This window comes from Labeo rohita, chromosome 11 (assembly GCF_022985175.1).
Source record: "Labeo rohita strain BAU-BD-2019 chromosome 11, IGBB_LRoh.1.0, whole genome shotgun sequence".
Taxonomy (NCBI): Eukaryota; Metazoa; Chordata; class Actinopteri; order Cypriniformes; family Cyprinidae; genus Labeo; species Labeo rohita.
Window position 1 is genome coordinate 12,562,470 of NC_066879.1, and position 20,646 is coordinate 12,583,115.

The window sequence follows — 20,646 nt, forward strand, 5'->3', positions numbered from 1 at the left end:
ATGAACTTAGTTGTAAAAAGCCTAACAAAATGCACATAAATCACAGCTGAAATGATATCACTTGTTTTTCAATGTTGAAGTCGTTTAAACAGCACTGAAACAATGTTTCGAAACATTTAAAAATCAATGTTTTAACAAAACACACTGAAACATCTTGATACTGTATCAACATTAATTGTTACAAACATCAACAGTGATTCAACCTTAAAATGCCAATACATGTTCTAAATAAAAATAAACTATTAAATATATCATTTTAAAATACTAAAAATACTTTTAAAACTAAACACTTACTTTATAAAACAGATTAAATATTTAATTTGTTTACCTGCATGTCATGTGACATTTAACCAACATCAAAGTGTTGATCAATTTTTATTTAAATATGTAAATAATACACACCTACTGTATTAAAAGCACATATTGTAGCACAGAGGGGTTTGACTGGTGAAAAAGTTTGTGAATCTCTGATTTAGAACAAACAAGTGAGTGTCAGACATAAACCAGGACTCACTGTCAAAATGAAACATTAAAACAGTCACATTTATGAATTCATTTACTTTTTTATGTTTTTAATCACACCCACACATACAATGATTTCCAGCATCTGGAGAGCAGGCACAGGATTGTGGGATATCAGGCCAACGAGGACACTTGAGAAACAGTGCAGATGACAGGAAGACACACTAAACTGTGTATGTGTCTTGATGCCATGCAGTGTTTGTTTTTGACACAACAGTGGAATGGGTTGCAAATGGTGTTTTCTGTGAAATCGAATGTGTTGAACGACAGCGCCACCTGCTGGAACAGCGTCATTAGTGCATGAAGAAATCTCAGAGATCAAAGCGTTTTCACTTCGTTTAATACACACATACAAAACCCAACCAAAGTGTGTGTGTGTGTGTGTGTGTGTGTGTGTGTGTGTGCGCTACACAACAAAACAGGTACAAAATCACACAAAATCTCTCTTCAGCTACAGAAAAATAAACTCAAAACATTCTGCTGCTCACTAGAGCTTCCTTACAATCAAACTCACATTTTTAATGATTACTTTAATTGTACTGCAATAAACAAACTGAGGTGCTTGGTGAAGAACGGCAGGAGCGTCAGTCGTCTCGCTCCGGACTCTCACTTCCCGCGGGGCTTCGAGAGGCCGACCGGCTGCAAACGGAACACAAGAAACGCTCACGTCGAGCTCCTGAAATACAGTTTCCCATCCACAGACCTACCTCTGCGTCTGAGGTGGAGCTCTAGACTTGGAGCAGCTGAGATTTAAGCAAAAACGCCTCTTAAGTTTAACAAGCGCAGGAAGTGCGTCGGTGGCTTTGCTGTTTGCACACGAACTCACAAACACATGCAGCTCAACGCAAACCATCTGATGCACCGAATGAACATCTCAGGATGATTCTGATTTGCTGATCTGCTGCTCAAGAAAGATTTCTGATTATTATCAATGATGAAAAACAATTGTGGTGCACAATATGTTCTGTGGAAACTGTGATGCATTTTATTTCAGCAATTACAGATAAACAGAAAGTTCTAAAGAACAGCATTAATTTGAAATAGAAATCTAATTTAACGTCGTAAATGTCTTTACGGTCACTTTTGAGCAATTTAATGTGTCCTTGATGAATTAAGGGATTCATTTATTTAAAAAAAAGCTGGAATGCTAATGCATCAGTTTCCAGAAAAATATTGTGCAGCAATCAGAAATGTTTGTTGAGCAGCAAATCAGCATATTAGAATGATTTCTGAAGGATCATGTCACAGTAATGATGCTGAAAATTCAGCTGCACATCACAGAAATAAATTACACTTTAACAGATATTCACATAAAAACAGCTGTTTTAAACTGTAATAAAATATCTTTGATCAAATAAAAGCAGCCTTGCTGAGCAGAAGAGACTTTTTGCAAACAATAAATGAACCATAATTATTCTAAACTTGGCTGCTAGTGTACATACAAAAGCAGAAGTGAAATTGATAAATATATATTTTGCATTACAGTCATAAAAACAGGGCTGGGCCATGTAACAGCGCTTTAAACTCATGAGTTCAATTCATTTCCAGGAATCACTTTGTAAATCGATTCAAAAGTCTGATGCAAACAAACAGTTCAGTCACCACCAGGGTTTTTATAGTTAACTAATACTAAAACCATAACAACATTCTCATTACTCAAAATAAAAATAAAAAATATATTTTTTATATTTCAGTTAACTTTGAAATTAAAATTAATAAAACTATATAGATATATTAAAAAAAAAAAAACCATCACAACGCAAAAAAAAAAAAAAAACTGTTAATGCTTTTCCATCATTCGTGCATGTCACATTCACATGAAAGACTTTTTCTAATAGCAAGACTGTGTGTGAGTGTCATGTGTGTTCTCACCTCCTAGCCGCAGAGCCAGATTTTGATCTCCTTATTGAACCAGACCTGAAGCAACAGAAGTTCCCATCAGCTTAACCCCATGTGACTGAACACACAGTTCATGCAGTGATAAGAACACATCAGCGCAGCAGCACATCTGTGTTACCTGCTTCTGGGAGCCGAGCCGGATCGGGAGCGAGAGCGGGATCTGGACCTGGATGAGGCAAAGAAACCATCAATCCATTCAACTGCAGCTGTGTTAGTGTACTATCACTGAAACACTAGTGCTGCTTTCATTATTCATTTAAACCAGTATTTATTTTTATATTTATATCAAGTTTTAGTCATTTTGTTTTGTCTTTAATATGTCTATATCATTTTTGTTATTTTAGTACATCAAGTTAAAATAATAAAACTGAGAAACTTTGCCTTGGCAACTAGCTGAAGTAAAGTTTTTTATATTTAATTTCAAGTAACGATCGTTTTTATGATTTTAGTGAACACCTGAGAGCATTACATTCAAGACAATGAGGATCATCTAAAGCAGTTTTGGTGAAGATTGGACACACACCGAAGAGAAATCACGATTTCATGTGTCATCACAATCAGAAATGTGATATAGAACATTTAGAACACAACTCAAGTACATGCACATTAACATTCACAGCCTTTAAGCATCAGTTTTCTCTTTGAATCACAGTTCCACTACCGTGGATCGGTCACTCACCTCGAGCGTTTTGGAGTTGCAGATCTGGAGCGTCTGGGAGAACCAGAGCGAGAACGACGGGGAGAGAAAGATCTAGACCTGAGACACGATTGACAAATACAATTAAATGAAGGACCACACACACACACACTTGCATGCACTCGCATTCAGACACACTCTTGCACATGCTCAAACATACTCACACCCCACACTCACATACACACACACCCTTGCACACTCACTCACACTCTCACAATTCTTGCACATTCACACTCTTGCACGCACACTTATGCACACTTACATGCACTCGCACACTTGCTCATTCTCTTGTGCACACACGTACACACATGCATTCACACTCACATGCACACTCACATGCACACTCTCGCACAGACATTCTTGCACACTCACACTCTCTCACACAAGCGTACACACACTTTCATGCACTCGCATACATACACAATCTTGCTCATGCATGCACACACACACGCACACACTCCCTCTCACATTCTTGCACACACACACACACACTTGTTCAATCTTATACACACACTTGCATGCACTTAAATACATACTCTTCACATTCTTGCACACTCACATGCACTCTCACACACACTCACACTTGCTCTCTCGTGCACACTCTTACACTTGCACGCACACACACTCTTGCCCACACTCACATGCACACAGTTACTCTTGCACACATGCACACACTTTCATGCACTCACACACACACACACACTCAAACATGCACACACATCCTGGCACACACCCACATGCGCACACCCGCTCACACTGTCACACACACACATGCACACTCACATTCTTGCCCACTTGCACTCTTACACACACACTTGCTCATTCTCTTGTGCACACACATACACACACACATTCACACTCACATGCATACTCTCGCAGACATTCTTGCACACTCACACTCTCGCACACAAGTATACACGCACTTCATGCACTCGCATACATACACACTCTTGCTCATGCACGCACACACACACACACACTAACACTTGCATGCACTTACACATATACACACTCTCACACACGCACGCACGCACACACACTCACTCTCTCAATCACACATGCACACACACACACACAGGTCTGTCACGCACCTTCTCCCTCTGCTGCGGCTGCGAGAGCGCCCGTATCTCCTCCCTCTGGACCGAGAGCGAGAGCGTGAGCGGGAACGGGAGCGAGACCTGTCCGAGTCCAGAGGAGACGAACGGACGGAGGGAACAGAGGAGAGAGACGTGTGTCAGTGTCACAGATTGACTGAATGACGTGACCCTCAGGCACTGACCTCAACTAAACTAAACAATTACATTACAGATTAACATTACAGCTACAGTACAGAACAGGGCTGGACCATATAACAGTGCTTTTACTGCACAAGTTCAATTCAGTTACATGAATCACTTTGTGAACTGATTCAAGGTCTGATGCAACTGAATGGTTGAATCACCAACAGGATTATTATAGTTAACTACAAACATAAACATTTTATTACTTAAAATAAAATATTAACTTAAATAAATATTTATATATTTTTTTATTTTGCATTTTCATTTAATTATATTTAAAAACTAGGTATATTGAAAAAAATAGTAAAAATTACAAAAAACTAAAACTTTAAAATTAAAATGGAAAATATAAAAAGAAAAGTTAATTCACAAATCAATAAATATAACTATAATAGTATCTCGATACTAAAAGAACACAAAAAATGTTCAGTAAAAATATGTTTCTGTTTATTACTTTGTATGGTTATCATGTTTAAAAATTGGGGAAAATATTTATTTATATATTATCAATTATTTTTCTTTTTGCAATAGAATTTGTTTAAACGTAACTGGCAACAATGATTGGGGTCAAAATGATTTCTCATATTTAAAATAAATAAATAAATAAATAAATAAATAAAAAAAGATGTTTTATCAATATCTACACGAAATGCACAAACATGACGGAGTGTTATATCGCCCAGCCCTAGAACTCTCCAAAGCATCCAACAGATATTAAAAAAAGTTAACAGCATTAAACATTACGACTGCTTTGAGTTCAGGCAATGATATACAGAGAGACACATTAATTGGTACTTGAAATAAACCTTGCAACTTTGCAGGTCGACCCTCTTTGGAACCGAGGTCTAGCAGATTTAGACGATCTAGAAGTATCTATCATCAGCCGACCTCTGCATCTAGTCGTTCTCTTGGATTTCTAACGATGACCGCACTGACAGCCAAATCGCTTGATTGAGACTTGATAGAAGTGTGCAAGGCGCTTTTTCTGCCGAGGTCTCGATGCTCTCTTTATCAAAATCGCTAGCCGAATTTACTCGGATTGGCGCTCTCACATCTGGTTTGGGTTGGGGGAGGGGCTACGAATAGTTAAGTAGCAGTGGGAGGAGCCTCAGCGAAGGGGTGTGGCTGCTCGTGCCCCGGTCATAGCAGGCGATCAAAAGTGTGGGATTTGCTAGATGCCTCATGAAATCGTAAAGGATCGTGACTCTCTGAATCAAACGATGAAACCTGAAAGGTTTTGACCAGGTCAGTCATTCAATGAAATCCCAAAGAACATTGGAGAAAACATCAGTTCAGAAAACAACAAAACATCCCCCCGTCATCCCGCAAATCCAACAAACAAACAGGAAGTCAGGCAGACAGAGAGAGAGAGAGAGAGAACAATATCACACAGGAAACAGCAGATGAACAGCAGTGTCATTGATCAGAGACAGGCGTTGGGACGAGATCACGGACGGCCGTACCTGCTCCAGCGCCGCCGACTGTAGCGATGACAGTCGTACGCGTAGTGGCCCTTCTCGCCGCACTCGTAGCAGCGGTCGTTGGGGTCGAAGGGCCGTCGGGTGGGCGGACGGTCGTAGCGGGAGCGCCGCGGCATTCCGGTGGACAGTTCGACACGCACGCGAGAGCCACAAATCACCCTGAACGCAAACATGTGCTTCAACATCTGACTGCATGCATGAATAAGTGGTAAAATACAGCAGAAATCAATTGCTCATTGTGGATATTATTATGGTCATTACTGCAACGCATTAGTCATCGTACCGCTGTCGCAACACATTTATCACAGAGTTTATCACCATTTGTCACTCAAAGCTTGAAATAAAGAAATAATCACTGTTTTACCACGTTACATCACGTGAAAGAACAAATCATTCCGCTGCTAAAATTCACATTACATGATTCACAACAAAAACAGGATTTTTAAAAACATGAGCAGTACTACTACGACAGCGTTTTAGCGCCATGTTAAAAAATAAAATGAAATTACGAGAATAAAGTCATAATATTTCAAGAATAAGGTCAAAATATTATGAGGACAAAGTCAGCAGTACTAATATAATATTTGTTATATTAGTATTGCTAAAATATTTTGACTTTTGATTATTCTTGAAAAATTTTAACTTTATTCTCATAGAATTTTGACTTTGTTCTTGTAATTTTTACTTTATTCTTGAAATATTTTGATTTTATTCTTGTAATATTTTTATTTTATTCTCATAATATTTCGATTTTATTTTTGTAATATTTTGACTTTGTCCTTGTAATATTTCGACTGTATTCTCATAATATTTTGACTTTATTCGCGTAATGTTTTGATTTTATCCTCATAATATTTTGATTTTATTCTTGTAATATTTCGATTTTATTCTCGTAATATTTCAACTTTATTCTCTGAATATTTCGACTTTATTCTCGTCATATTTTGACCTTATCCTTGAAAAATTTAGACTTTATTCTTGTAATATTTCGACTTTATTCTAGTATCTTAGATTTTATTTTAATTTGGCACTAAAACGCTATTGTATATTACTTACTACTTTTATAGTATGTATTAATATTCTGAATTTTTTTGTTGTAAATTTATTTAATTTCATTTCACATGTTTTAAACTACTGTGATAATTTATGATCTAGTGTTGATGAATTGTGACAATGTTTACTCTATGGTGTTTATATTGTAGTATGATTCTTAAATGCATATTTTATCTCCCTCATCTGTTTGAATGAGCAGCTGGAAGTAATAAAGACATTTCAAAATTAGAGTCCCTGTGTATTTCAGGCTTGTTTATAATTAAAAGTGACATAATGCAGATATATTTTTTTCTGGTTACTGTTAGTATTTTGTTACACCATAAACTGTTCCTGACAATTAAATGTTTAAAACATAAATAATTCCATAATTATTAAATAAATACAGTTTAAAGTAGAACTATTTAAAAACCTAGTGTACTTTCTGAAGCAAGTGCCATGCCCTGCTTCAAAGAGAGAATGTGAATGAATCACAAGCGTCACAGTCTCAGATCAGGAGTCACTCACTTGCCATCGAGGCCCCGGACGGCGTCCTCGGCGTCTCTGGGATCTTCAAACTCCACGAAGGCGAATCCCGGCGGGTTGCGAGCGATCCACACCGTCCTCAGCGGCCCGTAATAGCTGAACGCCCGCTCCAGCTCACCCTTACCTGCCCCGGTGCCCAGGTTACCCACGTACACCTTCGTTTCTGAGAGGAGAGCAGAGGTTTAACATCTGTCATCTGCCACTAAAAAAAACCTCAAAAGCTCAAGTTTGACCATGCAGTAATAACTCACATCACATGATTCACAACACAGGATTTTAAATATATTTTACTGATAAAAAAATATTTTACTATAATACATCATGAAATTATAAACATATTTAAGTTGTCTTGAGAAAGTCAATTTACTGATCTACTATTTAAAATTATTCTTCTTCTTCTGAGCCAAATTTCGGTATCTGTCTCCTCCTAGAGCTTTCAAGCTAGAACCACCAAACTCGGCCCAGATCTTCAGACTGGTCTGACTCGGTGTGCTGTATCTTTTCAGACTGATCCGCCTTACGGTTTTCGTAAACCAGACTATCAAACCACCAAAAATCCACCAAAAATCCTGGAATGGTCAAATGAGCAACACTCTTCAAACTCCCAGAATTCCTAGAGGCTCAATCAAGCTTCCCTCCTATGAACTTCTGAATTTCTAATCCATTTACACTCATTTAAGTTTCACTCTAATATTTCTAATATTTCTAATATTTATAATCTATCTAAATCATGCTAGCAACATGCTAGTAACATGCTAATCGTGTTAGCAACATGCTAATAACTTGCTAATCGTCTTAGCAACATGCTAGTAACATGCTAATCGTGTTAGCAACATGCTAGTAACATGCTAATCGTGTTAGCAACATGCTAGTAACTTGCTAATCGTCTTAGCAACATGCTAGTAACATGCTAATCGTGTTAGCAAAATGCTAGTAACTTGCTAATCGTCTTAGCAACATGCTAGTAACATGCTAATCGTGTTAGCAACATGCTAGTAACTTGCTAATCGTGTTAGCAACATGCTAGTAACATGCTAATCGTGTTAACAACATGCTAGTAACATGCTAATCGTGTTAGCAACATGCTAGTAACTTGCTAATCGTCTTAGCAACATACTAGTAACATGCTAATCGTGTTAGCAACATGCTAGTAACTTGCTAATCGTCTTAACAACATGCTAGTAACATGCTAATCGTGTTAGCAAAATGCCAGTAACATGCTAATCGTCTTAGCAACATGCTAGTAACATGTTAATTGTGTTAGCAACATGCTAGTAACTTGCTAATCGTGTTAGCAACATGCTAGTAACATGCTAACTGTGTTAGCAACATGCTAGTACCATGTTAATCGTGTTAGTAACATGCTAATCAAGTTAACAACATGCTAATCTTGTTAGCAAAATGCTAGTAACATGCTAATCATGTTAGAAACATGCTAACAACATGATAACAAAATGCGAGTAACTTGGTAATCATGCTAGCAACGTACTAGTTACATGTTAGTCATACTAGAAACATGCTAACCATGCTAGCAACATGTTAGTAACTTGCAAATCATGCTATCAGCATGCTAATCATGTTAGAAAAATGCTAAAAACATGCTAGTAACTTGCTAATCATGCTAGCAACATGCTAGTAACATGCTAATCATGCTAGCAACATGCTACTAATATGCTAATCATGCTAGAAACATGTGAACAACATGTTAGCCATGTTAGAAACATGGTAATCATGTGCAAAACGTGCTATCAACATGCTAATCCGGCTAGAAAAATGCTAGTAACTTGCTAATTATGCTAACAACATTCTAGTAATTTGCTAATTATGCTAACAACGTCATAATCAGCCTATAAAAATACAAGCAACAAGCTAATCATGCTAAAACATGTTAACAACATGTTAAATCATGTAAGCAATGTGTTAAATCATGCTAGCTGCTTCCGTACTTTTACAACTGCTTCAAACTTTCAGGCTAGGCTTTCTCAAACCAACTTAAAGTTTGTTCTCAAACTTTACTCCTCTAGTTGTATAATATATTTTTATATTTTTAATTTTATTTTTAGATACTATTATAGCATTTATTCCTATTTTTAACAAGCTTTTAAATATATTTTTAGTTCGATTATTTTAGCGCTTTAACTTTCATTGATTTGTTTCAGTTAGTTGCAAGGCCAACATTTCTACATTTAAAATTAATATTTACATTTTATTTCAGCTTTATTTCAACTAAACAATTGATTTTTTATAGTGTTTGTGAACAAAAACAACACTGATATTGATACAGCCTGTCATACGTGAATGAAAACGTTAATTTACCGCACTCACTGCTTCAGATAAAGTATTTAAGCACATTCATGTTTAATTCTGAGTAATAAAAAAATCTAAATATCTATTTAAATCTGAAACACAGAGCAAACTGTAATAAAAACGAAAATGAAACGAAACATAAACATTCTGATATTAATCTATAACCCAACAAACTAATAATTCATCAACGTACAATTACAAATAATATGCATATAATCAGTATATATTTATGATTAACACAACTTCTAGTAACTTTAGTGTTATTATTAATTACTACGATTATTATGAGCGAGTGTTTAGAGCGCGCGAGGGCGCCATTACAGCGTAAAAACACATCAAACCTCTTCAATAACAGACATGTTTCAGACATGAGATGAAGCATTCTGCGTCCGCGTGTGTTTAATCTTCAAGATTTATTTGACTCACCGCCTCCGTGTCGCCCGTATCGCGACATAATCTGAAGACCGAAATGAAGAAATCCTGACACAAACAAACAGCCGCCTGTCAAACGACCACGCTCCTGCGCATGCGCGACATTACATTTCCTCTGACGCTCGTGTTACGATATCTGACCGCGCGCTTATTTTAAATAATTTAATTTTCTTTATTAAGCTTACTTTGCATTGTATATATCCCGTATACTCTTTATTTGTTCAGTTAAAATCTTAATATATTAAAAAGAAAATCTGTGAGATCGCCAACCAATCACACGAGCGCTTGCGGCAGTGACGTCATGCGTCTCCAGCTTTCGCTTGTTGCTGTTCGTTGTTACTGCGCGCGCGCGAACTCCTGAGGAGAAGTTCACAGTGAAGATGAAGTCGCGGATTGATTAGCGGTGATTAAGTGATCGGTTTTTCGCCGTGATGCTGCAGTGGAGTGACAGGAGTCCTCAGCACTGGCGTGAGTTCGTCAATCACGAGGTTTGTGTGACGGTTCAGGATCAGCAGCGCTTTGAGGGGCGCGTGTTCACGGTGGACCCGGTTTCTGCGAGGTAAACATCATAACACACGACCACAACTCATATTAGCAATAACATAAACAACAGCGATGCACCTGAACCAAATTGTCTGCTTTGTTGGGGTTATTTTGACATGTTTTCTGCCTTAACTTTACGTCATGACGCTAATGGTGTATAAAGTATTTCTATATTTTAAACTAATTTTAGAACAGTCATAAATATAAGTATGTAACGTTAAATACATAAATATAAATTTAAATACATTTTTAAGGTGAGGGGCTTTTGGAAACACGTTGACTGAATCAATGAATCCTTTTGAGTCATTAGGTGAATGACTTGCGTTTGGAACAATTATGAATCTTGAGGTGAATCATTTGAGATTTTAATGATGAGGCGAACCGTTTGCGTTTAGAATCATTATGAATTATGACGATTATTTGCATTTTAAATCATAAGGTAAATCACTTGCGTTTGGAAGAATTATGAATCTTGAGGTGAATCATTTGAGCTTTTAATCATGAGGTGGACAATTGTTTGCATTTTGAATCATTATGAGTCATGATGCAAATAATTTGTGGTTCAAATTGTTGGCGTTTTGAATATTATGAATCATTTGGTGAATCATTTGAGCTTTTAATCATGAGGTGAACTATTTACATTTTGAATCTTTATGAATCAGTCGGTCAGTCATTTGCATTTTGAATCATTATGAATCATGATGCAAATAATTTGTGGTTCAGACTTGGCGTTTTGAATATTATGAATCATTTGGTGAATCATTTGGAATCATAAGGTGAATTATTTGAGGTTTTAATCTTGAGGTGAACTGTTTCCATTTTGAATCATTATAAATCGTTTGGTCAGTCATTTGTATTTTTAATTACTGTGAATCAAGACAAATCATTTGCAGTTAAAATGGTTATAAAGTGAATTATTAGCATTTTGAGTCATTATGAATTAAATCATTCAGTCATTTTATCATTATGAATCATGAAGCAAATCATTTGCGGGTCAAATCATTATGTATTGAATCACTGGCATTTTGGATATTATGAGTCATTCAGTGAATCATTACCATTTTGATTCATAATGCAAAATATTTGCGGTTCAAATCATTATGAATTAATTCACTGGCATTTTGAGTCATTGTGAATCATTCGGTCAGTCCTTTGCATTTTGAATCATTGTGAATCATGAAGCAAATCATTTGCAGGTCAAATCATTATGTATTGAATAACTGGCGTTTTGGGTATTATGAATCATTCAGTGAATCATTTGCATTGTGAATCATTATGGAAATCATTTTCCGTTCAAATCTTTATGAATTGAATCTTTGGCATTTTGAATCATGAATCATTCGGTCACTCATTTGCATTTACGAATCATCATGCAAATCCTTATGGATTGAATCATTTGTGGTTTGAATCATCATGTGGTTCAAAGTATTATGAGTTGAATCAGTGGCATTTTGAATCATTTGATGAATCATTTGCATGTTGAATCCTTTGGTGAATCCTGTGGTGTTCTGTTCTTGCGTTCACTGCAGTGTGGTGCTGGTGAGCGTCCAGGAGAACGAGCGTCCGTCGGTGAGGGTGATTCTGGGTCACGCGGTGACAGACGTCCAGATCCTCAGGAGAGGAACGGAGGAAACGGAGCGACAAATGAAGAGCGTCTTCCTGCCGGACCAAACACAGATTCTCAGCGCGGAGGAGCTGAAGTCACGACGGGAGAGTCTGCGTCTGTGGCTGGAGAAGAACCTGGTCCCGGTGACCGAAGACGGGGAGGTTCTGCGTGTGGCGAACGCTCTGACCATCAGCGCCCCCTACGGGCCCGGAGACTGCAGCTGCGCCAATGAGATCATCCTGGCTCGCATTCAGAGTCTGGTGGAGAGCAACCCTGGAGCAGAACAAACCTCACTGTCCCAAACACACCAGTGAGTCTTCAATCAACCTGATGAGAAGATCTGAGAACAGTCATTAAGATGTTGCGTTTACAAGCTCTTGATTCTTCATGTAACATTCAAAGTCACTGGATTTGTTCTGTTTTTGTTATGTTATAATAAAAGTGTCCTCTGATGAATGCATGAAGAACACAGCTGGTTATTACAGTCTCAGATCTAAACTGGTAGTGACATTTAGTCATATTGTGAAACACACAATCAACAAAACAAAAAATCAACATGAAAGAATCTGTCATTTGGCCCTGAACCAGCCACATTTTATTCTAGGCCTATTGAAGGAAAACCTCACAGGTAACGACTGAAAAGAAGAACACGTGTCATTTACGCTGCAACCACTCCAACTGATGAACTAATGACTCCGATCATTTAGTTTTGGAAGAAGTTTGAGGTGAATCATTTGAGATTTTAATCATGAGGTGAATCATTTGCGTTTGGAATCATTATGAATTATAACAATTTTTGCTATTTAAATCATATGGATTATGACAATTATTTGTATTTTGAATAATTATAAATCATTTGCATTTTAAATCATAAGGTAAATCACTTGTGTTTGTAAGAATTATGAATCGGTGAATCGTTTGAGTTTTGTGAACCGTTTGAATCACTATGAATTCTGACAATTATTTGCATTTTAAATCTTTATGAATCATTCGGTCAATCATTTGCATCATTATGAGTCATTCTAAATCATTTGCCTTTCAAATCATTATGCATTGAATCATTGGCATTTTGAGTCATTATGAATCATGAAGCAAATAATTTGCAGGTCAAATCGTTATGTATTAAATCACTGGTGTTTTGGATATTATGAATCATTCTGTGAATCATTATGAATCATGATGGAAACTGACAAACTGAATCAGTTGAGTCATTTGTTGGAACCGCTCCGATTGATTCAAACTCAAGACTTTAATCATTCAGTGCAAGCGATTCACTAGCAAAAACCAGATCAAAAGAGCCGTTCATTTTTGAATTGTTTCGTTTGTAATGATTTCAAAAGTCACGTATAGTAATGGGACAAACAAAACTCAGATTCAGTTAAACCACTGCGTTACAAAATGATTCACTGATTCCAAGTGCTCCAGTTAAACTGCATACCACAAATCATTTGATTTTGTTTGGAACTTTGAAGTGGATGTGTAAATCTTTTGATTCAGATCAGAATTTCAGAGCAGGTTCGGGAATCATTTCACAGATCGAATGATTCGCGATCCACGCGCGGAAGTCCCAATTTGAAACGAGCGGATTCGCGAATCATTTGATTCAGATCGGGACTATGGCGCACGGATCGCGAATCATTTGATTTGGATCTGAACTTCAGAGCGGGTTCGCAAGAAAATAAACATTGATTTTAATACAGTAGATGTGTAGTAACCATGTTTTATGTATAACCACAGTTTTACTACAAACACCATGATTAAACTATGGTTAGTGTATCAAAACCATGTTTTTTCATCCTAAGAGAACACAACGATGAATAAAGAGATGCTTTAGGATCAACAGAACATTAAATAGTTTCCATGTACCTGTCTAGATCAATTCTGAGATGCATTTATGATTAAGACGCATAACAGTGACTGTAAAATATGTATTTTATGTATGGAAATGACATTTTATCTTGGGATATGGGATATGGTCATTGTGCTACTTTGGGCTGTTTTTGATTGGCATGGGCTAGTTTTATAACGCATACCTGGCAACCCTGGCTGTACAGAGCTTTTTTCAAGTAACTAGTAAAGTAACATTACTTTTAAATGAACAAATATCTTAGTTATTTTTTTAAACAAGAAACACAAGTTACTTTGTTCTCCCATGTATAGACTGACAGCTCTTATGTTGCCATGTTGAGAGAAGTCCTGCAGCCTGAGGATTATTCAAAGGGCCTTTACAGTTAACAACAATACAAGTTTTTTGTTGTTGTTATGGAAACAAATAAACAAGCCCAGCCCAAATGACAAAAAGTAACAACGCATTACTTTCCATAAAAAGTAGCTAATGCAGTTTGTTACTTTTTCAAGGAGAAACGCAATATTGTAATACATTACTTTTAAAAGTAACTTTTCCTAACACCGGCCTAGTGTTAATGTAACTCCATCACCATTGTTTGCATGCGCCAAATTGTACGCACTGTATTTTTGTCCAGCACGATCCCAATCCCAACACAACCCTCTATCTGAGAGCATGACACCATCACAACTGAACAGACAATCAATCAGTTCTAAAGTGCCACAGAAACAAATGTGACATGATGCGTGAGCTCCAGCATCTCAGACAGTGAAGAGAGACGTCTCACGGCTAGCGTTTGGCATACAGTGGTAGAAACACTTTTATTCCCTTGTTTTAAGAAGGCGATCGTTTCATCTTTACATACTTATTGGCAAAACAAGAAATGATTGAGAAAATAAAAGTTCTAACACATACAGGACAATCACGTGTGTTTCTTGAAGGTTTCTCCAGTACCTCTTTGGTGTGAGGGTACCTTAAACTCCCGGTACTCTTCAGTCTACTGGCTCACGAGCCTCACGAGTCTAGAACGTCAGCGGCGTCCGCAGTCCCTTTAGCGGACGCTCTCGGCACCGGAAATAATCGAGAGGACGCTCTCCGTCGCCGGAAGAGCTGCTCCGTTTAGTCTGTCATCCAGCAGGTTTGTTTGTTTCTCAGTCTGCGTTCAGGAGGAGAATCGGCCGATCGCAGACGGTGACGACTGCTCGAAACCGACCGAGCCGTGAAATGAATCGAACATGAGACAAAACAGCTACACGAAAGACAAAAAAAACAATACAGAGAGTCCCGAACGGGCGTGATTTGCACTTTATGGAAACACAATCGTCGTCTCGGAAGGACGATTTTAAAGGGACGGTTCGCCCAAAATTCAACTTCTGTCATCATTTACTCATCCTTGTGTCCTTACTAACCTGTAGGAGTTTCTTTCTTCTGTTGAACACGGAACAGGTATTTTGACGAATGTTGGTAAAACAATTTCAGTTATCACTGACTTCCATTATATGAACCATGAACTTTATATGAACTATGGAAGTCAATGGGTACCATCAATTGTCTGGTTACTCACATTTCTCAAAATATCATCTTTTGTGTTCTTCTAAATAATTTGAAGAACACTGGTAACCACACCGTTTTGGTTCCCACTGATTTCATTACATGGGCAAAAAATTCTATGGAAGTGAATGGGTACCATCAGCTTTTTGGTTCCCAGTTTTCTTCAAAATATCATTTTTGGTTCTTCTAATTATTTTGAAGAATGTTGTTAAAATGCTTTTGGTTCCCACTGACTTCCATTATATAGACCATAAATACTATGGAAGTCAATGGGTACCGTCAACTGTTTTGTTACTTGCATTCTTCAAAATATTGAAAAAAAAGAAAACAATTGGAAGAACACAAAAAAATAATTTTTTGCAGAAAATTGGTAACAAAACAATTTCAGTTACCACTGACTTCCATTATACGCACCAAAAATACTATAGAAGTCAATGGGTACCATTAATTTTCTGGTTACTCACATTTCTCAAAATATCTTCTTTTGCGTTCTTCTAAATATTTTGAAGAACACTGGTGACCAGACAGTTTTGGTTCCCACTGATTTCAATTATATGAGCAAAAATACTGGAAGTGAATGGGTACCATCAGCTTTTTGGTTCCTGACTTTCTTCAAAATATCATTTTTGGGTTCTCATAAGTATCTTCTAGTTATTTTGAAGAATGTTGTTAAAATGTTTTTGGTTCCCATTGATTTCCATTATATGTACAAAAAACACTATGGATGTGAATGGGTACCATCAGCTTTTTGGTTCCCAACATTGTTCAAAATATCATGTTTTGTGTTCAGCAGAATAAAGAAACTCATACACAGGTTTGGAACGACACAAGGGAGAGTGAACGATGACAGGGTTCTCATTTTCGGGTGAACTGTCCCTTTAAGGGCACATGTTGCTTTCGTCTATTTTCGTTCAGTCTCCAACACTGTCTGTAAGCGCGTCCGTCGTCGCTCTACGAGGGGTTGGCGTTCTCCAGGAGCGGCGGCCCGTCGCGGTGGACCGACGGATGAGCCGTCTCCCTCTTGTAGGTCTTGGGCGGGAGTTTGGGGATGGGCGACTGCGACGTGCTCTGGCGCGGCGGGACGGGCGGTCCGGCGGCTCCCTGCTGAGGCTCGCAGTCCAGGGCGGGCGGCGGCAGCGGCGAGAGGGCATGTGTTTGCGCGGGCCCAGCGGCGAGGGCGTCTGCGGCGGGTGCGGGCTGAAGGGGGACGGCGGGAAGAAGGTCTGGCTCAGTTCGGAGCGCCGGCCCTGCGGAGGAGGCTGCAGGTGCAGCGGGGAGCTCGAGAAGACGTCCGGCGTTCGCACGGGCTCCCGCGGCGGCAGGGTGGGCGGGCTGTCGGGCGGCTCCGTGAGCGAGTAACGGGGCGAGTACACCTTGGTGGTGGGCTGACGCGGCGGGATCGCCGGAGGACTGTCCAGGTGCTTCGACATCATCTGAAACACGCGAACACACCACACGTCACAATCGGAAGGGTTATACTGACCTGTTAAGATTCTGCTTACATCTAGACTGTAAATGTTTTGTGCCATTTTATTCATTTTTATCCGAGATAAATCCATAATTACATTTTTAACAACATTTCAAGATCAACACACACACATATCTAGCATGAATCAACATGTCACTAACATGTTGTTACCATGATTAGCAAGCTACTAGCATGTTGCTAGCATGATTACAATGTTATTAGAATGTGGCTAACATGAGCAGTACTTTTCTAGCATGACTGACATGTTGCTAGCATGGTTCTAGTATGATTTGCATGTTGCTAACTTGATTCTAGCATGGTTAGCAAGTTACTAACATGATTCTAGCACAATTAGCATGTTACTAGCATGTTCTTAACATGTTTTTAACATGGTTAGCAAGCTACTAGCACGTTGTCTGCATGTTTCTAGCATGATTAGCATGTTACTAGCATGTTGTTAGCATTATCAGCAAGTTACGCAAGTTACGAACATGTTGCTAGCATGTTTTAACATGATTAGCATGTTGCTAGAATGTTGTTAGCATTGGTTAACAAGTTACTACCCTGTTGCTAGCACGTTTTTAGCATGTCAGCAATTTACTAGCACATTGTTAGAATGATCAACAAGTTAGTAGCATGTTGCTAGCATGATAAAAATGTTGGTAGCTTGATTCTAGCATGATAAGCATGTTACTAGCATGTTGTTAGCATGATTAGCATATTGCTAGCATGCTAACATGACCAGAGTTTGGTGGTTGTAGCCTGAATCCTCTACGGGTTTAGTTCAGATATTGTTACAACAAACCAAACACCAATGGAAAGTTTATTTATTCAGCTTTCAGATGTATTTCTTTCTTTCTTTCTGTATGTGTTGCAAATTATGGTGCAACTTGCGTGTAACTGAATTCTTCTCATCTGCAGTGTACTGTAGAGATCAGCTGTGGTGTTGTATTATTTATGTCCAGGGGCTCGAGATCAGTGAAGCTCTAACTCTCAAATCAAAGTCACACAGAACATACAGTATGAAACAGTAATCAAACACTGAGTGTGAGGATGGATTCGGGCACCTTCGAGGGCGACGATTCCGCGGGCGCGGATTCGGGCCGGCGTCGGGGCGGGATGGGCGGAGGAACGGGAGGGTCGTCGTTCCGGAGGAAACTCACCATCGACGACACCGAAGAAGATCCTACAAGAGACACGAACACACACAAACACGCTGATGACATCACTACGGCCGTGACGCGGGACACCGAGGATGCTGGGAAACACGTCACGTGATCGACAGCGGCCTGAACATGCAACAGCTGAGCTCTGTGGAGATCGAGATGCGACCGAAGCCACTGGAGGACAGACGTTACAGTGATCTGAGTAACACACACAGCACACACACGGCACAGACGCATGGGTGGACGACATGACGGACGCTGAGATACTAACGTGGGCCGTGCGGCAGAGCGACCGGAGCGAATATAGTGTCGCTGTCTGTCGGGAAGCAGAGAGAAACACAAGAGAACGTGACAGACTGATCTACAGCCACTAACTCACCACTGATCCAGGATCAGCAGTGCTACATCACACTTAGCTGAGGTCAGGCTTTACTGGAGGAGACAGACATCAATCTGGGACAGATTAACACCAACTCAACCAATGGAGAGAGAGTAGAAGGCGGGGCTATCTCTGTGTTCGACCAATAGTAGACGGGGAGCGTTTGAAACATTATAATTAATTCAGAAAATATACACTGTTGACTACTCACTACTGACCAAACTAACTGGACTAAACCTACATCTTGTGATTTCATAATAACAACAACACACTACTGGTCAAAAGTTTGGAAAAATTAATAATTAATACTTTTTGAAACAAGTCTCTTCTGCTCACCAAGGCTGTTTATTTGATCGAAAAAACAGTGAAAACAGTGAAATATTATTCTAATGTAAAACAGCTGTTTTCTATGTGAATATCTGTTAAAGTGTAATTTATTTCTGTGATGCGCAGCTGAATTTTCAGCATCATTACTCCAGTCTTCAGTGTCACATGATCCTTCAGAAATCATTCTAATATGCTGATTTGCTGCTCAACAAACATGTTTTTGTAGAAACTACTCAAAAGTTTGTGGCAAGTAAGAAATAAACAAAAAGAAGAATTAATACTTTTACTCATTAAGGACACATTAAATAATTCAAAAGTATATATTTTGATATATTTCAACTTTACTCATCATATTTCAATGTTATTCTTAAAATATTTTGACTTTATTTTAGTCATATTTCGACATTATTCTCAAAATGTTTCAACATTATTCTCATATTTTAACATTATTTTTTTAATTTCAACTTTATTCTCAATATTTTGACTTTATTCTTATAATATGTTGACTTTATTTCTGTAATTATTTTATTTTATTCTCGTAATATTTCGACTTTATTTTTGGAATATTTTGACTTTATTCTTGTAATATTTTTATTTTATTCTTGTAACATTTCGACTTTATTCCTGTAATATTTTTTATTTTATTCTTGTAATATTTTGACTTTATTCTATTATGACTTTAATCTCATAATCTTAGATTTTTTTTAACGTAGCACTAAAACACTGTTGTATTCAACAGATGCTGTTTATATTTTTTCCCTGTTTTCATACTGTATTATATGGAAACTTGTTTTCACCACAGAATAAAACTAAAAAACGTAACTGATTTTTTCATCTTACAAATCATGTGATCATGTGACACTGAAGACTGGAGTAATGATGCTGAAAATTCAGATTTGATCACAGCAATCAATTACATTTTAACACATATTCATATGGAAAACAGTTGTTTTGAAAGTAAAAATATTTCAGAATTTTCACCGATTTTTTTCATCAAATAAAAGCAGCCTTGAGCAGAAGAGACTCTTTCAGAATCGTGTGTGTGTGTGTGAGAGACGTACTGGAGTGGAAGGGGCTGGACGGCGCCTGCGGGGAGTCGAACACACTGCAGACCTCGGTGGAGCTGGACGCGGCGGATGCGGGCGGAGGCGTCAGCGGTGTGCGGGGCGAGTTGGGCGCTGAAGCGGCGCTGCTCTCCGTCTCGCTGTCCGGGATGCGGCTGTAGCTGATCTTACGGGGCTCGTTCTGCAGCGGCGTCGGATGCCGCATGGTTCCCGGGCGGACGGTGGACGGGCGAACGCCCGGAGACTTCAGAGGATAGTTGTACTTCTTCGTCTGTGAGAGGAAAACAAATTGAGAAGAAATTTGACAGACAATCTCTCAGATTCAGAATAACCTTACGGATGTGACGTCATCATCAATCATAAACAAAATTTAATAACAAATCAGCGCCTGAGTCAACACACTCAGAACAGAACACTTGACAGGTTCTTTAAATTCCACCTGCGTGATGTTTTGGGCTTTTTCACTGTTACACAAGAGAACTCAGGCTTAGTTTGTAAATGGG

General features: G+C 38.4%; 3 protein-coding genes across 4 annotated transcripts in view; 1 reads left to right on the forward strand and 2 right to left on the reverse strand.

Moving 5' to 3' along the window:
- Positions 1-327: 327 nt before the first annotated feature.
- On the reverse strand, positions 328-10,290 carry srsf7b (serine and arginine rich splicing factor 7b). 2 transcript variants are annotated; one of them, XM_051123196.1, is made up of 8 exons: positions 10,188-10,290; positions 7,437-7,617; positions 5,862-6,038; positions 4,210-4,296; positions 3,101-3,178; positions 2,540-2,587; positions 2,395-2,439; positions 328-1,265 (listed from the first exon to the last, which is right to left on the reverse strand). In XM_051123196.1, exons 1-8 carry the CDS (start codon positions 10,213-10,215, stop codon positions 1,226-1,228), a joined length of 684 nt encoding a protein of 227 aa, XP_050979153.1. In that variant the 5' UTR covers positions 10,216-10,290; the 3' UTR covers positions 328-1,225. The 2 variants fall into 2 exon arrangements, with proteins under 2 accessions (XP_050979153.1, XP_050979152.1); XM_051123195.1 differs by having other exon boundaries at positions 335-1,161.
- A 233-nt stretch (positions 10,291-10,523) lies between these two features.
- Positions 10,524-14,846, forward strand: gemin6 (gem (nuclear organelle) associated protein 6). Its single transcript, XM_051122352.1, has 2 exons — positions 10,524-10,752; positions 12,266-14,846. Exons 1-2 carry the CDS (start codon positions 10,625-10,627, stop codon positions 12,654-12,656), a joined length of 519 nt encoding a protein of 172 aa, XP_050978309.1. The 5' UTR covers positions 10,524-10,624; the 3' UTR covers positions 12,657-14,846.
- Positions 14,847-14,983: 137 nt separating this feature from the next.
- Positions 14,984-20,646, reverse strand: part of sos1 (son of sevenless homolog 1 (Drosophila)) — a 40,839-nt gene continuing 35,176 nt past the window's right edge. The window contains 5 exon segments of the mRNA XM_051122348.1: positions 14,984-16,881; positions 16,884-17,172; positions 18,275-18,393; positions 18,645-18,689; positions 20,141-20,414. Coding sequence (XP_050978305.1) covers positions 16,691-16,881; positions 16,884-17,172; positions 18,275-18,393; positions 18,645-18,689; positions 20,141-20,414 — 918 coding nt within the window. The 3' untranslated portion in view covers positions 14,984-16,690.